The following is a 22,032-nucleotide window of genomic DNA, read 5'->3' as shown; positions in this document are numbered from 1 at the left end:
GTATTCAAGTCATTATAATGAGTTGGATGGGCACGAAGGCAGTCACATTTGCGTATCCTGACTTGTGCATTAATAGCAAGATCTTCACCAATAAGGGCTTTAATTGAAGAAGAGTTGCGATCTACTATATAAACGTGTGCCCGTTTTTGTTGCCTCGATGAAAAGTGTGGAATTGGGAGTGTTTTGGTATAGACTGTAGCAAATCACTGTAGCAACACACTGTGGCAGTTACTGTTGATAGCCGGCTGAAAATCATGTTTCTAGAGAATCCACACGGGCGTATGGAAATTCCCCACGCCTGTGTAGAAATTCCACAGACCCATGTGGAGAATCCACAGAGGCGTGTGGATGCCCAATTCCATCCCTATTTAAGCCGTGATTCAGCTTGATTTTGGGGGATCCTTTTCACCCTTCTCTCCAACTTTTCTCTATCTTTTGTTAGGCCCTCAGCTAGGTTTTTGAGAGGCTTTTGGCAAGTCTTTGGAGTGGTTCTACAAATTCGACACCGCGCTCCGCTTGGAAAGGTTATTGTGCGAGCTTTCGTCGGCATCGATCCGGAGAGGTGTGCTCTAGGCCGGACATGGGGACCTTTGGAGAAGACGAGGGTACTCTGCAAGACCATCGACACGAATATCGAGGGGGGTTTTCTATGGATTACTTGTTTTTACATTCGATTTCATTGTTGATTGTAACTAGCTCCATGGAGAGCTAAACCCATAGTGGGTACTTGGATTTGTGAACCCTAGGATGTATTTGTTTCATTAATCTACTATTATGTTTTCCTTAATTGATGTCTTTAATTGAGTTTCAATCTTGAATGGTTGCTGCATGATTTCTCCCTTAGAGTGATAATAGGGTTGAAAGTCTACACCTTTGTGAGTGAGTGACACACCATGAGGGTTAGATATTGCAAAATTCGAGAGGGTCGAGAGGGTGAGTCGAGAGGTAGCGGAGCATCCCCTTTCCCCTCCGATGTGATTTATCCTACCTCCACATTCCAAGAGTTCTTTACGGTCATAGTAGAGTGAATGGGCTAAGGGATGACCTTCGTTGGGGCTTAGTTGCACAGGCAACCGAGTGAAGTGTTGAAGTGACTTTAGCACCTAAAGCTTAATTGCGACTAGGGGTCTTTCACCTTTACCAAAGAGTTAGATCTATACATTGGAATAGGGTTTATCACTTGGAATCCTTAGAGTGTGAGGTGTTGAGATTGATTGATTTCTCCGCCGGGACATAGTGCAGAGTTAGTCACGGTTGACCATAGGTTTGGGACCGTGTGTTTAAGGATTTCCATGACTCATTCAGCGTCAATGAGGAGATATAATAGTTGATTTTGCACTTGAAGCAATTGTCCTAGGTGGAACAATATCCGAGTACGCCACTTCTATCCATTGCCTTACCCCTCATCTATTTGTGCTTCTCTCTTTATTATTTCTTTTATTATTGCTTTTATTATATTTTATCAACAAAATCATTATTCTGTCTTCACTTAGTTAGATAGTAATCTTGGTATTTTTATTCCCTACTCCCTGTGGATAATATACTCACTAACCTGGGATTAGTGGTGTCAAACGGGCCGGCCCGGGCGCACAACGGCCCATGCACTATGCGTGCTCGGGCCGGCACGGCCCGTCTAAAAATCGTGCCGGGATGGCACGGCTAACCACCAAGGTCGGCCCAGCACGTGGCCCGGCCCAGTTATATTATATTTATATTTTTTATTTTAAACCCCAAAAATATAAAAAATACCCTAAAATTGCTAAAAAATATAAAAAAATATCCTAAAATTCAAAAATATAGAACTAAAAGCCTTATTGACTAAAAAAACAAAAAATATACCAAAAAAATTTTTTTTAAAAAAAAAACTTACATTTAGCGTGCCGGGCCATGTTGGCCCGAAGCGGGCCTCGGGCCGTGCCGGCCTGCGGGCCGCAAACCCCTAGCCCAGCACGGCCCGGGGTTTGGGCCGTGCTTGGCCCGAGAACGGTACTGTAGCACCGTGCTTGGGCCAAGCACGACCCAACTCGTGCCGGGCCCGGGCCGGCACGGCCCGTTTGACACCCCTACCTGGGATATATTACTTCGATAAACCCGTGTACTTGCGGGTCACATGCAAGAGCGTTGTCATCGATGCAAATTGAAATAAAAAAAATAAGAAGGAGATACAATAAAATAAAAGGAGTGGAAATCGATAGAAAATGGGGCACCCGTACATTGCTCATCCTAGGACTATTGCTTCAAGTGCAATACCGATCATTATATCTCCTAACTGATGTTTAATAAGTCATGAAAATCCTTAAACACACAGTTCCAGACCTAAGGTCAATTGTGACTAACCCTACATTATGCACCAGCGGAAAAGAATGTTCTCAACGCCTCTCTCTGTGCAAGGTTGCATAAAGCTATAGGGACTCCAAGTGATAAACATTATTCCCTAATCTAGATTTAACCCTTTGGTTCAGGCGAAAGACCCCTAGTCACAACTAAGTCCAGTACTAAGGATTACTTAAACGCTTCACTCTGTTACTTGTACAACCAAGCCCCAGAGGAGTTCCTTTTTCAGCACTTCACTCTATTGTGATCGTAAAGAACTCTTGGAATGCAGAGGTAGGATAAATCACATCGGAAGGGAAAGGGACATTCCACTACCCTCAACTCACCCTCTCGACTCTCTCCAATCTTGCTTTGTCTAACCTTCATGGTGTGTCACTCATCCACAAAGATTACCCAGATGAATTCTCAACCCTAATGTCACTCTAGGGGAAAATCAACTCAACAAGCATTCAAGATTGGAACTCAATTAAAAACATCAATTAAAGAAACAAAATAAAAGGTCAATGAAACAATATCATCCTAGGGTTTACAAGTCCAAGCACCCACTAGGGGTTTAGCTCTCCATGGAGCAAGATACAATCAATAATGAAATCAAAAGTAAAAGCATGCAATCCATAAGTAAAACCCCCTTGTAATTTGTATTGATGGTTTTGTGGAGTAGCCTTGTCTTCTTTAAAGGTTCCCTCGTCAAGCCCAGGGCACACCTCACCGAATTGATGCCGACGAAACCCCCCAATAACTCCCAATAACTATCTTCTGAATGAACACATTGTTGAAGACTGTAGAACCACTCCAAAAACCTTGCAAAAGCCTATCCAAACCCTAGCCGCGAGCGCCTCCAAAGATGGGGAAAATATGGGAAAAAGATTGGAAAAATATCCTTCAAAACACCTCAAGTAGTGACTTAAATAGGGATGGAATCAGGCATCCACAAGAGCGTGTGGAATTTCCAGACGCCTGTGTGAATCTCTACGAATCGAATTTTAAGCACGCTATGAACAGTAACTGCTACATTGATTTTGTACAGTACTTTGCTGCAGAAATCTGCTATAGTACTTCGCCAATATGCTCCCGAATCCACACTTTTCATCGAGGCCACATGAATGGGCACACATCCATGTAGTAGATCGCGTTGCATCTTTGACAATGCCCCTTGCGCATGTCCCGCAAGTGCATGGGTTTGTCGAGTAATAAAATCCCAGGTGAGTGGGCATCGTATCCACAGGGAGTAGGGAGTAAAAATACTTAAATTGTTTCTTAACCAAGTAAAGATGAATAATGATTGTGTTGACAAGATGTAATGTAAACAAGAATAAAACAAACAAGAGAGAAAAGCACGAGTAAGTGAGAGATAAGGCAATCATTATAAATGGGGTACTCGGATATTGCTCCGCCTAGGACAATCGTTTCAAGTGCAAAACCAACTATTATGCCTCCAAAATAATGCATTAATGAGTCGTGGAAATCCTTTAATACACGGTCCCAAATCTAAGGTCAACCATGACTAACTCTATATCATGTCACGGATGAGAAATCGAACAATCTCAACACCTTGCACTCGGATAGAATCGCATGGAGTTCTAGGGATTCCAAGGGATAAACCCTCTTCCTAGAAATAGACCTAACCCTTTGGTCCAGGTGAGATGGCCCTAGTCACAATTAAGCCCTATGTGCTAAAATCACTTCAACGCTTCACTATGTTGCCTCTGCAACTAAGGCCTAGCGAAAGGTCATCCCTTAACACGTTCACTCTATTATGACCGCAAAGAACTCAAGGAAATGGAGATAGGATAAATCACACCGGAGGGGAAAGGAGACGCTCCACTACCTCTTGACTCATCCTCTCAACCCTCTCCAATCTAGCTTTGTCTAACTCTCGTGGTGTGTTACTCACTCACAAGGGTTACCAAGGTGAACTCTCAACCCTAGTGTCACTATAAGAGAGGATTCAATCAATCAAGCATTCAAGATTAGAACTCAAATAAAACATCAATTAATGAAATCATAATAGAAGATTTAATGAAACAAATACATCCTAGGGTTCACAAATCTAAGTACCCACTAGGGGGTTTAGCTCTCCATGGAGCTAGTAACAATCAACAATGAAATCGAATGTAAAAACAAGTAATCCATAGAAAACTCCCTCGATAGTCATGACGATGGTCTTGTGAAGAAGCCTCATCTACTCCAAAGGTCCTCTTGTCCGGCCTAGGACACACCTTGCTGGATCGGTGCTGACGAAAGCTCTCCCAATAACCTTCTTCCAAGTGGAGCACGATGTCGAAGTCAAAAAACATCTCCAAAATCCCTGCCAATACCTCTCAAAACCCTAGCCGCAACCCCTTCTCATGTTTGGGAAAGAATGGAGAAAAGAATCCTGAAATCCGGGCTGAATCGTGGCTTAAATAGTGCTGGAATCGATCATCCACACGCCCCTTTCGATTTGCCACACGGGCCTATGGAAATTCCGCTCGGGCGTGGATAATTTCCAAATGCCCGTGTGGATTCTCTGGAATTCTCTTTTCAGCTGGCTGTGAACAATACCTGCTACAATAAATTGCTGAAGTGTTTGCTATAGTGCCGTGCTACAGTGCCTGCCCGAAACACTCCCGAATCCATGTTTTTATCGAGGTAACGTCAACGAGCACACGTTCACGTTGTAGATCGCTTTGATTTTTTTCAATAACCGGCCTCATTGGTAAAGATCTTGATATCAATGCACAAGATGGGATCCTCTAATGTGACTGCCTTTGTGTCCCTCCAAACCATTGTGCTAGCTTGAATACAAGGAGGTTGGCACACATTCTCACATCTTGAACCAGACTTATGTCTTCCCGTTTGATCCTTCTCAAGATTTCCTCCAAATAGTGCATTCATGATCTAAAACATCAAGAAATCACCATCTAAAACCTTGAGCATCAAATAGGTGAGATTTTGGAGACACTTGTTAGGAACAAGAAAAGTTTGAATAAGCAAGGCAAATTTCTTTCGCACATGATGTGTCCATGAATGACATTGATGAAATACAACAAAATGAGTATGTTGTTGCAAAAATTGAAGAGATGCAAGAAGAACCATGTTTTCAAAGTGAAGATTGCTTGAATGGGAAGTTTGTATGTGAGCTGGAAATTATACAAGGAGGTTTGTCGAAGATGTGTTGCTTTCAAACTGAAAAAGAAAGAAGAAGAAAACCCTAAGGTAATGGAACATGCATCTCTCTTTGAGATTGATCAACTCATAAAATGCAAGAAAGATGTTTTGGGAAGGGAAGAAGATGCGGGTTGGAGTTTTAAACCATCTAATGACCCACCTATGCTATGCTTGTACAAGTCCTAACCCAAATTGTTTCCTTGGAGGCCAAAGGTAAAATGGTTGGACTCTCCAATAGATATTCCATCCTAGTAACTAGATTTTTGGTTTAAAGGAAGTAGGATCCAATTATCTTTGGATTTCCAAGACTTAACCTACTCATTCTAGAAACACTTTGCACATCCGCTACCTAATACCTGAATCCTAGGGGGAGTATTGCCTGAATACCCCACTTTTACTAGTTGAGATCTTCCTCTATTTTACCCTTGCATATTCGTCTTCGGTATTCATTTCTTTGCATATTATATCATCCCATCATCCCATTTATCATTAAGCTAGATAGCAAAGAACTAGTTCATACTAGTAATCCTGTTCCTTGTGGATTTGACTACTCGACCCATTAGGTACTTTATTACTTCAACACCCGTGCACTTGGGGTACACACAAGCAAATTGGTGTGTCAAGAGTATCGGTTCACAAGGAAGAAAGTGAATACTAATAATGACTTTAAACCCAAAAATATCCTGAAAGATCGATTGTTTTGTGTGTGTGAACAAAAGAAAAAAGTAACACGAAAATATTGGAAATGATAGGAGAGAAGTGAAAGAAGAAAGTGATATCCAAATTCTATTTGAACCGAAAGATCTCCAGAATTATACTTAACCCCAATTTTTTCGGTGAAAACTAACTGAATAGGTGCAGATCTGATACAAACATCCACACAATCGAATTAACACTCTATGAAACCTTATTGTGGGTTAATAACAATCTCTTAAATAGATAATCTTCCCCAAAGAGTGAGATTACCGCTAATCCGAATAAAAAGTAGAAATATGATTTCTCCTAAAATCCTCTCCACATGATTGCAAAGAGTAGGGAAATTAACACTTATCCACTTGGAAGGATAATAGGAGACAAAGTCTTCTAGATACCCTAACTAAAGGTGTAACCACTGTCCTCTCGAAGTGCGGCAAGTAAACGCTAGGTGGGAATTTCTTCTCATCAAGTAGCAATACCAAATATGATGGCTAGGGCTTTCGCCTCATTAGCAACGAAGCATTCAATCACACAATTAGACTGAAATAGATGAGGTTGCAAATAATAAAACATTCAAAGCATTAAAGATCTCACAACCAATGACAAAATGTAAATCCTAGAGTTCATCTATACCCAAACATCTACAAATTAGCCCTCCATTAATGAAGCGAAACCATTCAAGACCCAAATAAAGGAGAAAAACATGAGAATTATGAAAACCCCCTTGTTAATACCGAGAATGAAGAATCTGTAGAGGAGTTGCTTTAAAAACCTCCAATCATGCCACCAAAGTGGGCTTGACGGCTACGATCTTCAATTCCCTTGAATATAGATCCAAATCCCTCTGCAAATAGCTCCTTAGGTGCTAAAAATTCATCTCTTTTCTTACCTAACTCCATCTCCAAGAATAGCCCCCAAAGAATAAAATAATAGAATATAAAATTCCCTAAAAATCATCATAAGTTCTATTTATACCTAACTACTTACTGACTACTTACAGACGTAAGGGCTAGGCCATAATGGAGCTGGAGAAGATAGTCATGAACCTTACGGGAATGCTTATTGTTTGTGTTATGGTCCAACATATGGCAGTAAAGGCTAGATTGTAAACTTCCCTGTTCTGCTTCTTATAAACACTCTTTCGGGCATAAGCTGTGATCATAAGCTCCTCTGGATAGTACTTACTGGCATCCTTATGGGAATAAGTCTTGCCCATAAGGTCCTCTGAATTGGCTCTAAATCACTCTTATGGGCATGAGCATGCCTGCAAGGTTTTCTAGAATTGGCTTACAACCATAAAGTGGGACATAAGATGCCCATATGACACCAAGTTTGCCTTGTCCTTGTTCTATGATGCCGAGAGAGCTCCAACTTCATCATTTAATGTCTGAAATGCTTCCTTTGGCTCTCTCTCATCTTTAAGCACTGCCCTAAGCCTGTTATGTGAAGCACACTATATTTAGGATCAAAGTTTACAATATGGTTCTAATACATGACAATTAAGTGTACAAAATAATATAAAATACATGAACATTGTACACTCATCATTTCCCATATTTTGTTCTTCTTGCTTACACTTGTTTACACGCACAATATTCGATCATTTAGGTTATTTTTTCTTGTTTTGAGTCATTACTAGCATTCAGTTTCTTCCCTCGGGATTACTACCATAACCAAGAAATTGCTGCAGCAAAACCGGCCCTTAAACAATGGTTTCTCTCAATTTACAACACCTAAGAAAGAAATTTCTTTACAAACATTCACACAAATGAATAACAAAGACCTTGGCTTCGATCTGAGCCTAAAAATAACTCAAACCATGATGTAGTTCTAAGTTTTCAAAGATTTTCCAAAACAAAGAAATATGAGAGAAATACAAAAGAAAACCTTAGATTGAACCGTCTACCAAGCTGAAGAGGATGAGAGGAAGATAGTGAATGCTTTAAATCACTGGAAAGGTCACCAAAATTTTTTTTACTCACTTCAAATTGCTTAGCCGAATGAGAAGCAAATGAGAAGAAGAAAGAAAGAAGAAGAAGAAGGAAAGAAGGCCGGAGAAGATTCTGGATGCTACAGTACCAGGACTGGGATAGAAACAGGCAGCTACAGCTATAGTGTCAGGAGGCTACAATACAGGTTGCTATAGTAACGGTCTAAAAATAGTATTGGCTATCTATAGCTACAGGCTTCTTCAGTACAGTCCGCTAAAAGAATAGGCTACTACAGCTACAGCCTGCTACAATAAAGGACCTCCTATTGCTACAGTGAACTAGTTCTAACAAGGGTAGCAGCAAAGGCCAAGCTTTCCTCCTAGTTTTTAGTAGCATCCCACTTAAGAGAAGAAGGCCAACTTGGAAGAGATCTTAGCAAAATTATCAAAAACCTTAGAGACCAAATTCCAACAGTAAGATGTACGCATGCAGAACATGGGGACCACAATACATAACCAACAAGTTTCCATTCACATCTAGAAAAATAGGATGGTCAAATTGCAAAGCTACCATTCGAACAACCCCAAGGAAGTCTCCCAAGTAACATAGAGACCAATCTTTAGGAACATGTTAAGGCAATTAGTTTGAGTTTTGGTAAGGCCCAAGAAATAAGTCTAGCTGCACCTTTAGATGAATATGAGTTTGGGGAAGAGAAAGGTAAGAATAAATTGGCTAAAACATCACTAATACCGGAGTACCAACCTAGAATTCCATATTTGACTAGATTGAAGAAAGATCAGTTAGATAATTAGTTCAAGTGCTTCCTCCAGTTGTTTAAGCAGTTGTATATAAATATCCTTTTCATAGAGGTATTATCTCAAATGCCCAAGTATGCTAAATTCCTTAAAAAAACTCCTCACGAACAAGAAGAATCTTAAGGAAGAGTCTCCATTGTTATTTTGAGTGAGGAGTGTTCAGTTGCCCTATCAAACAAATTGTTAAAGAAAGTGAAGGATTCAAGAAGATTCACTCTTCCAAGTGTGATTAGTAATTCAACTGAGGAGAAAGCATTGGCAGAATTGGGGGTAGGTATCAATGTCATACTTTATTTGATTTTAACTAAGCTAGAGTTTAAAGAGCTTATGCCCACCAAAATTACTATTTATTATGTTGGTCGGTTAGTTTGGCATTCTAGGGGTATGATTGAGGATGTCCTTATGAAAGTGGAGAAGTTTATCTTCCTGGTTGACTTTGTCATTTTGGACATTGAAGCGAATGTTGAAATGGCCTTAACTTTGGGCCGATCATTCTTGTCTATCTCCAGAGCTCTAATAGATTTCAATGGAGGTAGAATGGTTCTATGGGTAGGCGATGAAGAGTTAGAGTTCAAGCTACCCAAGGCCATGAGACACACTTTGCCAACGATGACACTGGTTACTCTTTAGATGCCATTGATGTCATTGTGTCTGATTATGTACAGGAATTTCTCCAAGGAAACCCATTAAGGGAAGTTGATGAGCAAATGAAGTAATCCAGTGAGGAAGAAGATGCAACAACCCTTAAGAAGAAACCCCCAACTCACCATGACAATGCCCCTTGCATGTGACTTACAAGTGCACGGGTTTGTCAAGTAATAAATCCCAGATGAGTGGGGTATCGTATCCATAGGGAGTAGGGAATAAAAATACTTAAATTGCTACTTAACCAAGTGAGAACGGATAATGATTGTGTTTATAAGATGTGATGTAAACAGAAATAAAAGGAACAAGAATGAGAGGCACAAGTAAATAAGAGGTAAGGCAATTGATAGAAATGGGGTACTCAGATAGTGCTCCACCTAGGACATATGCTTCAAGTGCAAGACCTACCATTATACTTCCTAATTAATGCTCAATGATTCGTGGAGATCCTAAAGCACACGGTCCTAAACCTAATGTCAATCGTGACTAACCATACACTATGTCTCGGTGGACAAATCGCTCAGTCTCAACACCTCACACTGCATAAAGTTGCATAGAGGTCTAGGGATTCCAATTGATAAACCCTATTCCTATGTGTAGATCTAACCCTTTGGTCCATGCGAAAGACCCCTAGTTAAAATTAAGACACAGATACTAAGGTCACTTCAACGCTTCACTCTATTTCTCATGCAACTAAGCCCCAGCGGAGTTCATCCCTTAGCACTTCACTCTATTGTAACCGCAAAGAACTCTAGGAAATGGAGGTAGGATAAATCACACTGGAGGGGAAAGGGGACACTCCGCTACCTCTCGACTCATCCTCTCAACCCTCTCCAATCTAGCTTTGTCTAATCCTCATGGCATGTCACCCATCCACAAAGATTACCAATATTGACTCTCAACCCTGGTGTCACTCTATGGGAGAAATCATTCAACAAGCATTCAAGATTGGAACTCAAATAAAAGCATTAATTAAGGAAAGCATAATGGAAGGTCAATGAAACAATAACATCCTAGGGTTTACAAAATTCAAGTACCAACTAGGGGGTTTAGCTCTCCATGGAGCATAATACAATCAACAATGAACTCGAAAGTAAAGATAAACAATCCATAGGAAAACCCCCTCGGTATTCGTGTTGATGGTCTTGTGGAGTAGCCTCATCTTCTCCAAAGGTTCCCTTGTCTGGCCTAGGGCACACCTCGCCAGATCAGTGACGAAAGCTCCCCCAATAACCTTCTTCCTAGAGAAGTGCGGTGTCAAATCCGGAGAACTACTCCAAAGACGTGCCAAAAACCTCTCAAAATCCTAGCCGACGGCCTCTCAAAAGATGGAGAAAAGTTGGAGAGAAGGGGAAAAAAAGATCCCCAAAATCGGGCTGAATCGCGGCTTAAATAGGGCTAGAATCGGGCATTCACATGCCCCTATGGATTTTCCACATGGGCGTGGATAATTTCCACACGGCCGTGTGGATTCTCTAGAAATTTGATTTTCGGCCGGCTGTAAACAGTAACTGCAATAGTGTTCTGCCGAAACACTCCCAATTCCACACTTTTCATCGAGGCAACATAAACGAGCACACGTCTATGTCGTAGATCGCACTTTTCTTCAATCACAAGCTCAATTGGTGAAGATCTCGCTATCAATGCACAAGTCGGCATACGCAAATGTGACTGCCTTCGTGCCTCTCCAACTCATTGTTATGGCTTGAATACATGGAGGTTGGCACACATTCACGTATCTTAGAGCTCCACTTGTGTCTTCGCGTTTGTTCCTCCCAAGATTGCACCAAATAGTGCGTGCATGATCTACTTTTGGCTTCTTTTCTCAATACTTAGCTCCACAACCCTACAAGCACAAAAGAACACTAATACACATGTATTAGCACTTAAACCTGATAAAAGTAATGCTCATTGTAAGGAAAGAATACTTCGCATTCTCAGCACACAAGCACTTATCACACCACAAGGAGGAGTTGTATAGAAAACCAGAGCATAAGGAAAAGCTTAAGATGTAAAAAAGAAAAAAAAAAATTCAAGAGCACAAGGTCCAAATGATTACTATGAGCACCACCGCTCACATGAGTGAGTCACTTGTTTCTTTTTCAATATTTTTTTAGCAAATTACTATGTAAAGGCTTGTAGTAGAAAGCATTGTTTTAGTTTTGACCGGTCATGAGTAGAATCACAAATACGTCAAACTAGTGATAATAAATAAGCACTTCTTGAGAGGTAACCCAAGTTCATGTTTTTGCATTTTATTTAGTTTTAATTCATTTTTCTGAATAAAAGTTTCTTGAGCATGCTGCCTATATATTTCGTGTATCTTAATCTACATAAATAAATGTTGATGTATCAACTCTTTTTGTTCTAAAAATGCTTGCGTGTAACATTGTTGTGTAAAGTTGTGCAGGAAAATAATGTGGATAGGTTGCTGCAAAGTTTGGGAGTAGATCCACACCTTATCCACGCTTTATGTAAATCCATCCCTATTGATGTCCTATTGTAGTAAAATGAGTAAACAGCAAAAAAATCTACATTACTCGTCTACGGGGTCGTGGATTGCCATCATGGGCCATAGGAGCATTTTTGGGTAAATTTCTCATACAATAGAAGGAACCACAAGATAAACCATGCCTCAATCATGGAAGGAGGGCCCACCAAGATAAACACCCACAAAGCTTTAATGCCTTGTGGGGGGATTATTTGTAGTAATAACCACGGGGTCAACCAACCCCTATTTAAGGGGGTTGGCGTTTACTTTTACCCTATCTTTTGGTTTTCCCTTCAAACCTCCTTCAAATCCTTCCATCTTACCCACTTTTTCACATATCCAAACCTTATCTTGCCCTATCCAAGCTTTTCTTTGAAAGATTTTGAGTTTTTATTTGTCGATCACATCATTAAGGTACTCATTTTTTCATGTTATCACTAGGTTTTTAGTATCTTTTAAGCCATGCTTAGTCTATATCCCCTAGAACTCATTAATTTGTCCAATGCTCACACAAGTTACATGATGGATAGACCAATAAAGATAATGCGTATAGGAGTGTCTAGAGCCTGGTGTCTAATAAACTATGGCAAGGTGTGACCAAGGTGAATCCAAACCCTGCACCAAGCTATAGACATAGCATATGTCATGCTTGTTGATAAGCGTTGTACTGTCTATGTGTCCAAATAATGAATAGATAAGGGCGACATGGATGATTCAAAGAATAGATTCCTTCAACTTCGACGCCTTTGAAACCCCCCCAAGTTGTATAGAATACATGTAGCAATCGTGTACCAGTACGAGGATGCTTGGTATGGAAGATTAACCATCAATTGCTTGTGCACTTTGATCAATGTGTACTTCTCATTATAAATGTCCATCAACACTAAAAGTTGGCTATAGCTCATCTAGACTATGTCTTCAAACAATCTAAACTGTATCACCTCTATGCTATTTATCATAAATGTGCCAAAAAAAACTTCCAAGTTAAGTTAAAAGTAGATCAGATCAGCTTTATGATGCTTAAAAATCGATCCCAACCTCTTTGAAGCAACTAACTAACTCTATTTGCAATTCCAAGCTAATCAACTATTGACTAGTCAATTAATGGATATTTGCCAAAGCGAAGTCACTTAAGATGGTTATATCGAACGTGAAGTTCTGGGTGAGTGAATTTAGGGGTGAAATAAGTGTCTCTGGATGATGCTTTGCCTATGTGTCACTTGTGAGATAGGTTGGTGACTTTCCTGGTGTGCTCCATCTTTGTGGGGAGAAAAAAAAAATTAAAAATGCGCCAATAGTCAACAAAACAAGGGATTTACAGCCTTAACCATTAGTCATGGATCCAAGCAGGGGACCGTGGATCCAAGTCCTTCTAGTTGTTGGTAGACTCAAGAGATCTATCTTCATGATTTTAGAATCTATATGGTCTAAGAAAACATACCTCTAAATCAATATCTATAGTTGATTACAAATGTAATCATAGATGGAACCTTGTCAAAATACCAACTCCATCAATTTGATTAACTCTTCATCTTTGATCTTTAGTTTTAGAGTTTTTCTTTAGGATTGTTAACCTTCACTTTAGTGTTACTTCACTTTGTTCCAAATTAATTTTTAGGATCGATGGCAAAGAAATAACAAGTACTAGGACTTCGAAAATAAGGTTGTTATATCTCTTAGAGACTATAAGTACTAGTATTGTGGTACTTCAACTTCTTCCTATTTCCCCATAATGTTTTGACTTGTTTTCTTGATTATATTTCATGTGTAGGAGCTTTCGGAAGTGTCCCAAGGTGTTAGACCAAAAAGGGGGTCAAAAGACCTCCAAACAGGTTGTTTAGCACCCATTTTGCATGGGTTGAGAGTCCGTATGGGCACCCATACGGGCTATATGGCTACCTGCATGAGAATTCATAAAGTTTCTGAATGGTCATGTGGGCAACCATAATGGGCGTATGGCACCCCTCATGGGACACAATTTTAGGGTTTAAAGGCTCTTTTCCCTTGATTTCTTCATTCCTTTTCAAGCTTTCCTTCTTCCTCCACCCCTTTCCTCTTCTAAACTTCATTGTCTTCATTCCAAACACTCTTTTATCTTGCATTTTGGTTAAGAGAAAACTCAAGGAAGATCTACTTATCCTCTCCTCCTCTTGATTCTTGAAGGGTTGAAGATAAGTCTTCTCATTTCTTCTCCTTTCATATTGTTGCTTTCTTAGGATGGAAATGATGGGAAATCCTTAGAATTTGTGTGAGTCTTGAGTTTAGAAAACTTTTGTGGTTGCATTGCTTCCGTTTTGTTAAGGATTGAAGGAGTCTTCATCTCCCAAACTAGGGTTACTTTAGCACTGAACCAACTATGATTTTCTTTGCCATTTTTGTTGCCATTGAGTGTTGGGAGAGGTTTATTCTTGTAGGATCTTTGAAGGGAGGTGCTTAGTGGACCCTAGATGCTTGTTTTCCATCTTTAGGAGTTTCCCAGATCCTTGTGTTGAGTGATGTTGGCTTTAATCCATGGTTTTACTTGGATTGTGTTAGCAGGCAAAACATCAGCCAAAGGTAAAAGACCAGTGGAGGAGTAACACCTGATTTGGGTAACTAGCAAAGTTTGTGAGTGGGATATATCGATTTCGTGGACTATAATATCATCCATACTTTTGATATATTTTGTCTTCATTTCCTTTGAATGATATTTTATATTGTTAAAAGATTTTTGAATTTTGTTTATAACTTTTGAAATCATTTTGGATCTTGAATGAGTTTATTAAAATGTTTGCAACTAGGTATTACTTGTGTTTGAAAATCTGACTCATGAAAGGTGTGTTTCAAAGATTAAATGGAAGTGATATTTGTCTTTGAGAAAAGGTATTGTTTCATGATTAAACTGGGATTTATTTGAGTTGTTAGGTTGAAATTACTCACTCTTTTTCATGTGAAAATTGTAAAATCTTGTTGAGATTTTGGCATGATATGTGGTTTTACATATATTGGGCCTAAGGGCAGTATTTTGATTCATCGTATTGAACTGAGGTTTCTAACTAATTTGGAAAGGTTTCCATGTGTTGGTTGCATTATGAAATGTTGTTATTTGATGGAATATGTCAATGATCATGCTTGTATTTTGAAATGGGTTGAACTTTGAAACTGTATTTGTATACTTTTGTCTTGCCAACAAAATTGTGGAAATGATTTCCATTCCCCGCTTAGGGATGTTTTCCTAGATCTAGACTTTTGGTGTATCATGTATTCCTCATATTGTTGAGTTTCCACAAGTTTTGATGGTGACCAGGCCTAGCCCTTCCCTGCTGTAGTGGGTGGTTTTCATGGCCAGCCTGTTGAGGTAGCTTGAAGACCAAAGTTTGCTGTTGAGTTCAAGTGGCGCGTAGAATCCTGGTTGGATATACATCGGAAATCCAGAGTCACCACACGGATTCCCGGTGGGTCAATGTCAAGGGCATAAGAACCTTGACAGCTATGAACTTAGCCGCCGCCACGGTTAGGATTTAGAGAGGTTTTTAGACCTTCACTTGTTGATTAAGATGTTGATTTTATACTTTGAAATATTCGGTATTTTCATGCAAAGAAACTTTGAAATGTGGTAGCTAGTATGACTTTGGTTTACAGTTTTGTTGAAACATTGTACGTGTTAGAATTATTAAAACTTGTGTTATGCAACTTCTTGGGTTTTTGAATTGTGAAAGAAAATGATTCTATTATGCTATTCATGTCTTTCACAAAACTTTGATTTCATGAGTTGTTTGGAAAATGATGTTTATATGAGCTAAAGCCTTGCTTTAATCAACTCATGTTGTAAAATACTGCTATTTGTGTACATTATTCTTTGCGAATATGAGTGTCAGTCTATACTTAGTATTTTCACAATTCTCTGTATCGATAAGCTTTTATAGCATTTTATTTGTTATATTACCTTTATTTTTGAGTTGTATGATTTTATAGTTCCATGCTAATAATCCTCTCACTGAGAAACCAAGTTACTCATCCTTCTTTCCTCTCCCCATGTAATAGTTCAACATAGTAGTGTGGACGCGTCGTGCTTGGTAAGAGTTTTTTTCAGTGTATTTGCTCTAAGTTTGTGTATGTATATTTCTAGTCTATGGCATGTATTAATTGGGATTCAATAGGGTATTTTGTTGACTTATCTATACTCATTTCCCTTCCTTGAGAACCCGTGTATTTGGTGTTGTCTAAGTGTTGTATGAGAAATCATACTCGGGGTTTTGGTTTGTATTATGAGTTTATATCTCGAGTTGTCCTGTGTTTCCTTATCTCCTTATTGTCATAATGGTCTTGTATAGAGAGTTTGTTGTATAAGTGAATTGTTGTGTTCCTCCTCGTTGTCATAGTGGTTTTATATAGGTAGTAGGATAGCCTTACGATGATCCAGAGTTGAGATAGGGTTTGACCTCCCTTGGATTATCGGGCAAGTATTGTCATATGTTGGGGCCACCGATTGGGGCATGACAAGTACTTCTAGTATGTAAGAGATAGTACTTCTAGCCTCTAAGAGATACAACAACATTCTTCATCACTATATTACTTGTCTGCTCCATGCACTTGCTTGCACGACCTTACAGTCAACACGCATCATAAATATTCATTATAAACAATTGAACATATGCAGATTTATGCATTTTATGTTAATATTTAGTAGTCCTTTAACATATTTAATTTTGACATAAGAATGTCTAACTTCATGAAAGCCAGCATATTTTGAGAATTGTCATTTTTTATAAGGTTTTATGTACTTTTTAGATAGAAGTGTCTTTTATTTTTGTGAATAATTTGATTAGTAGAATACCTAATATATTAGGGATGCGCATAATTGTAATTATTGGGGTTTTTTTTTTGTGTTTTGTGTCTTTTTGTCCAAATATTACATATCTAATCTAATATGCAGAATGCTAGTTAATAAAAGACACATACTGTAGTAGTTATCCTAAAATTTATGATGATTGCTCACATGTTATTATAAATAATGCAAGTTAGTGGATGTAATTAATAGAGATAATATGGTCATATAAACACAAGTAGAATTTAATAGAGTTTCATAAAGCATGAGGTAGTGTTCAGTACTTTCACAAAAAAAAAAAAAAATATTCCAAAAAAAATGATTGATGGGAAGGTGATTCTTTGAAAATAAAGTTATGGGGAAAATAAGATTATAATGTTTGGTATGCAAAGAAATGTGGTAACTAAAAGCCGTAGAAAGTCATATTCTAGTATTTGATAAGTTAGCACTTTCTTGAAAATGTTTTATTAATTCCCAATTTATCTTTTAACAAGTTAACTAGTTTGTCCATGAAAAGTTAATATTTAACTGTGTTAAATGGAATGATATTTAACCCTCTCTGAATTCAACACATTAGACTTCAAAAAATACCAAAGAAACCTAAGTTCATAATCGAACCAAACTCAATTTCTCTTATCTTGTAGAGAAAAACAAAGAATAATTTAGAAGTAGGAGAGGAGAAGGAAAATAAATTGGAAAAAGAGAGTGAGAAAGAGAGAGAAAAGAAGGCAAGCAATAAGGTAGATGAAAAAGAGAAAATGAGTGGTGGCCAAGTTTTAGTTGTTGAAGATACAGGCATTTTAGACGATTCATTTTTATAACTTTTCCTTTCACTTGGCAAAGTAGATTTTTATTCCACCACAATCAAAAGTGATTCTACCATACTTGAAAAGTAATTCTATTGAGTACACTAACTTTTCCTGTAACAAAAACCATACAAAACTGCATAAGGGATTTTACCCAATTAAAATATATAAAAAGTTCTTACTTTTCATCATTTTTCATCATACTAAACGAGCCCATTAGAAAGGTAGAAAATGATTGATATTTTGATCAATATGTATTTTAGTCATTAGCAACTTTTGAAATTTATATATTAATAGTTGTTTTTCAAATACTTTAAAGTTAATTATGGGATAAGTTTTTATATCATATTGCTTATTTCTCAATGATAATTAGTGATTTTAACTTTGAGATAATATTGATTAAAAAACATAGAAATAATATTTCTATAGTTACAAGCACAATCTAATAGAAGGTAAGTTGAATGCTACCAATATTCAACAACAAAAGTAATTTTTTTTTTTTTTTTAAACTAATGGAAGGCGCAATCCAACATTTTTTTTAATATCTTTTATATGTTTTATAAAAAAAAATGTATTTTGTCCAACATAGTCGGCAAGGACAACCCAATTCTAAAGAAAATTTTCCCTATAATTATATAGCTCGAATTTTCTCTCTCATGGCTTTCTTAGGTGAATCATGTATTCAAACATGTGACATATTAAGTTAGACCGTGAACAACATACACAATTTTACATTACTACTTATTTTTTAAAATTTAAAATGTATTTTAAATTCAAAAATTATTTCAAATTATATTTAAAAAAAATCTGTAATATGTTATATTTAAAAAAAATTGTTATAAAAAATTATTTAAAAGAATTCAAAAATCTGTATTTATATTTGTTTAGATGTAAAAATAATTTGTTATATTTGTTCAATCTGTGTACATAGCTGTTGTTGATTTAAAAAAAAATAATAAAATAAAAAAATATGCTTGAATAAAAAAAATTAACTTTTTTCCATACTGTGAAAGGCAATTCTCAGTGGAAACGTTAAAACCATGACAAGACAGAGACGGGTCCACACTACTGGTGCAAACACCAGCATCGTGTATCCTGCTTCACCGGCACTCACTCACAGGACCACCAAGCGAATGTAGAGGATCGCCTGCCATATCTCCACGATTGTTGTTGGTAATGGGGAATGGGATTGTCTCCGTCCTCCCTTCCCCTTGCCCCTCCTCACTCCCTGGCGCCGTCGCCGGCACCAGCATCTCCACTGCAACCACTCGCCCTGCCGTGATTCTACCAGTTGAGTCTGATTATACTTCTCGTCGACTCTCTCTCTCCCTCTCTCTCGCGACTGGTAATGGTTCCAAAATTTTCAGGGGCTTGGGAATAACACCGGAGACTATCATAGACTGGTATCAACGCTCAGAGAAGCTCATGGCATCCCTTCGGTGGTCGCCAAGGTGTCGCGGGTCGATTGGCTCCGGAATGCTGCTGGTGTTCTTGACCGTAACTATTGGAAGGGTACCCTCCGCCCTCGCCCAGTGCTCGATTGGTATCTGGAAAGAGTCGACCAAGCTGTATCTGAAGCTAAGATGCTCTGCCGGCAAGGTATTCTGTGTAATGCCTTGATCAACTTATATTCATGAGCAAATGATGAATCTCTTTGTTTGACATGCTAGCAATTACTTTCTGTATCAATGAGTAAGTTAATCTGTCTGTAGTTGTTGTAAACTAGTCTCTTTGTTAGAAATGCTAGTAATTACTTAAATGTGGATGATGAATCTCTCTCTTAGACTTGCTTATATCCGTATGAGTAAATGAATGTCTTTGCCAAACATGCTAGTGATAACTTTTTGTATATCTATATGAGGAAATGGATCTCTTTGCTAGTGATAATAGATAAGCCCTGCTTTTGTCCAGCTGATTTCCTATTGCTCCTTTATGCTAGCTTTCTGTTGTAACAAATTTGAATTCTGTGACCTATATAGTGAAGTACTAATAATGAAAGACAGTTTTCAAGGGTTTGTATTCTTTAGTTTTAATACTTTCATTAATTTGGTTCTTACTCTTGATTTTTTTTTTCTTTAAAGACCAGCTTGGTTTAAGGCATTTATTTTTAATTATTTGTATTTCTAAAGTGCATATTTTGTTTAGGTGAGAGGATTTCACTGATCGGTCATTCAGCTGGGGGATGGCTTGCCCGTGTTTACATGCAAGAATTTGGTACTGCCAATGTGGCTTTGCTGCTGACCCTTGGAACTCCTCACTTGTAAGTCTAACCATGTAGGAGTGATGTGTGGGATAATGCCCTCTTCCCAATACCTTGTTGTGCACTCCCAGTATAGTCTAGATTGAAGAATTAAAATTTCTACTTTCAGTTCACAATTATTGAATGTTGAGGCTTCTCTCAGGCCACCTTCAAAGGGTTCCCCTGGAGTCTTTGATCAAACCAGAGGTCTCTTGGATTATGTTGAGAAGTATTGTTCGCCAGCTCTTTATACACCAGAATTGAGATATGTATGTATTGCTGGAAGGTAAATTATACTGTCTTCTGCTTAAGCTTTCCTACTGATTTTTATGTCATATTTTTTGCTAGTATAAGCACCATCTGTTATCTTCTCGTTTGTAAAAATGTATGTCTCTGTTTTGGTGGTCATTTGGTCATTTCACTCAAACTTGTCCATATTGATTCTAACTTATCTTTAAAGTGAGTTTAGTACTTGAAACATATGAGTTAATATAGTTCTTATAGTATTCTTTGTGTAGCATAAAGCATTATACAAATGATTGGATTGAACATATCTATAGTTGGTTTATTTTGTATTGATGTGTTTTATTTGATCTTTGTCACTATGATAAATTTTTTGGTAGATTTTCCATGTCGTCATGAAATTGGCACTGACTTTAAATTTAGCAGCACCAAAATTTTGTAAATAATTAGACTGAATGAAGACCAAGTATTGTATTTTTTCCTGTAGTGAAGTCTTTAGAAATTCTTCTCATTTATTATGAAATGTGGATGTAATAATTATACCAACCAATTAAATTTAAAGGTTCACAAGATTGACAATCATTACAGTCAAAGGGTTTATGCACATTGAATGCAGGAAGCAACATTGTGATTCTGGCATTTTAGTAACCATGATTGAAATTTGGTTACAATTGTTTGATTACCATGCTCTAAAGTTTTACAAATTAGTTTTTCAAAATAAACTTTGTAAAATAAGTGTTGCTTTCACTAGACTACACCATCATCATTTGAGTGACAAATATACAAGCTTTACAGATAATTTATTTTTTCTTCATAGGTACATTCAAGGAGCTCACTTCGGTGGGGATGATAAAATAATTTCAAATGAGGTCGGGAAACTTGGGGGCACATTTGAATTAGCAATGGATAGTGGCAATCAGCCCCCCTTAGCTGGTCCTACCCTACGTGCCCGTTTCATTGGTCAGGGATACAAGCAGGTAATCCATAAACCATTGAACCTCATTAATGAATATGCTGGCCTGCATTTGGCATTCCTCCCTTTGACAGTATTTCCATCTAAATGTTTAGACATGTAAATGTTCGATCAATGTTCTATGTTCTTATGGAAAAATCTGTTTTTTCCCTCTTAATTTTCTCTCGACCTTTGCATATTGTTCCTGCGATAAAATGTTACATGTTAATTTCAGGTGTGTGGGCGTGCGGAAGTGTGGGGAGATGGTGTTGTTCCTGAAATTTCGGCACATCTGGAAGGTGCACTAAATATTAGCTTGGAGGGGGTATACCATTCTCCAGTAGGTTCTGATGACGAGTCACGGCCATGGTATGGATCTCCGGCTATAGTTGAAAAATGGGTGCATCATCTTCTTGCTTGATGGATCCCTCTATTCTTCTGGTGATTATTCAATCAAGTTTCATTTAAATTAGGTGGATGATTGAATGATTGACTGCATGCCCAATTCATTGTGCTTGGGTTATAATATCACTAAAAGAATATTTCAATTTATGAACAGTTATTTTCGTTTTTAATCCATTGCTAATTTAGTTTGAAATCATCCGCGTCTATATTTAGAAACGGATTAGCAACGAAAGTAAATCCGTTTCTACATTCTTTTTCCAATCATTTCAAATTTTAGAAACAAATTAAAACCAGAATTATATATATATATATTCAGATGGAATTGATGATGCTGAGTAGAGGGGTTATCACTAACAATGGTGTGAGGCGGTTATTTCAAAAATAAATAATGAAAACACCAAAATGGAGCTGATGATTTTGACATTTTAATAATTTTTCTACTACAGAAGACTCCAAATAATTGGGATAATTGGATAATGGCTTTTTGTTATTGTTATTGTAGTGGTTGTAATACTATT

The 22,032-nt window shown here is 37.9% G+C and overlaps 1 protein-coding gene across 1 annotated transcript; it reads left to right on the top strand.

Moving 5' to 3' along the window:
* The first annotated feature begins 18,779 nt into the window (after nucleotides 1-18,779).
* On the top strand, nucleotides 18,780-21,684 carry LOC120281826. The gene is made up of 6 exons (XM_039288519.1): nucleotides 18,780-18,965; nucleotides 19,043-19,274; nucleotides 19,821-19,935; nucleotides 20,078-20,200; nucleotides 20,975-21,134; nucleotides 21,345-21,684. Exons 1-6 carry the CDS (start codon nucleotides 18,852-18,854, stop codon nucleotides 21,528-21,530), a joined length of 930 nt encoding a protein of 309 aa, XP_039144453.1. The 5' UTR covers nucleotides 18,780-18,851; the 3' UTR covers nucleotides 21,531-21,684.
* Nucleotides 21,685-22,032: the final 348 nt, after the last annotated feature.

Source organism: Dioscorea cayenensis, chromosome 18, assembly GCF_009730915.1.
Source record: "Dioscorea cayenensis subsp. rotundata cultivar TDr96_F1 chromosome 18, TDr96_F1_v2_PseudoChromosome.rev07_lg8_w22 25.fasta, whole genome shotgun sequence".
Classification (NCBI taxonomy): Eukaryota; Viridiplantae; Streptophyta; class Magnoliopsida; order Dioscoreales; family Dioscoreaceae; genus Dioscorea; species Dioscorea cayenensis.
The sequence above is the reverse complement of the archived record's forward strand: the minus strand, read 5'-3'. Positions and strand labels throughout refer to the sequence as shown.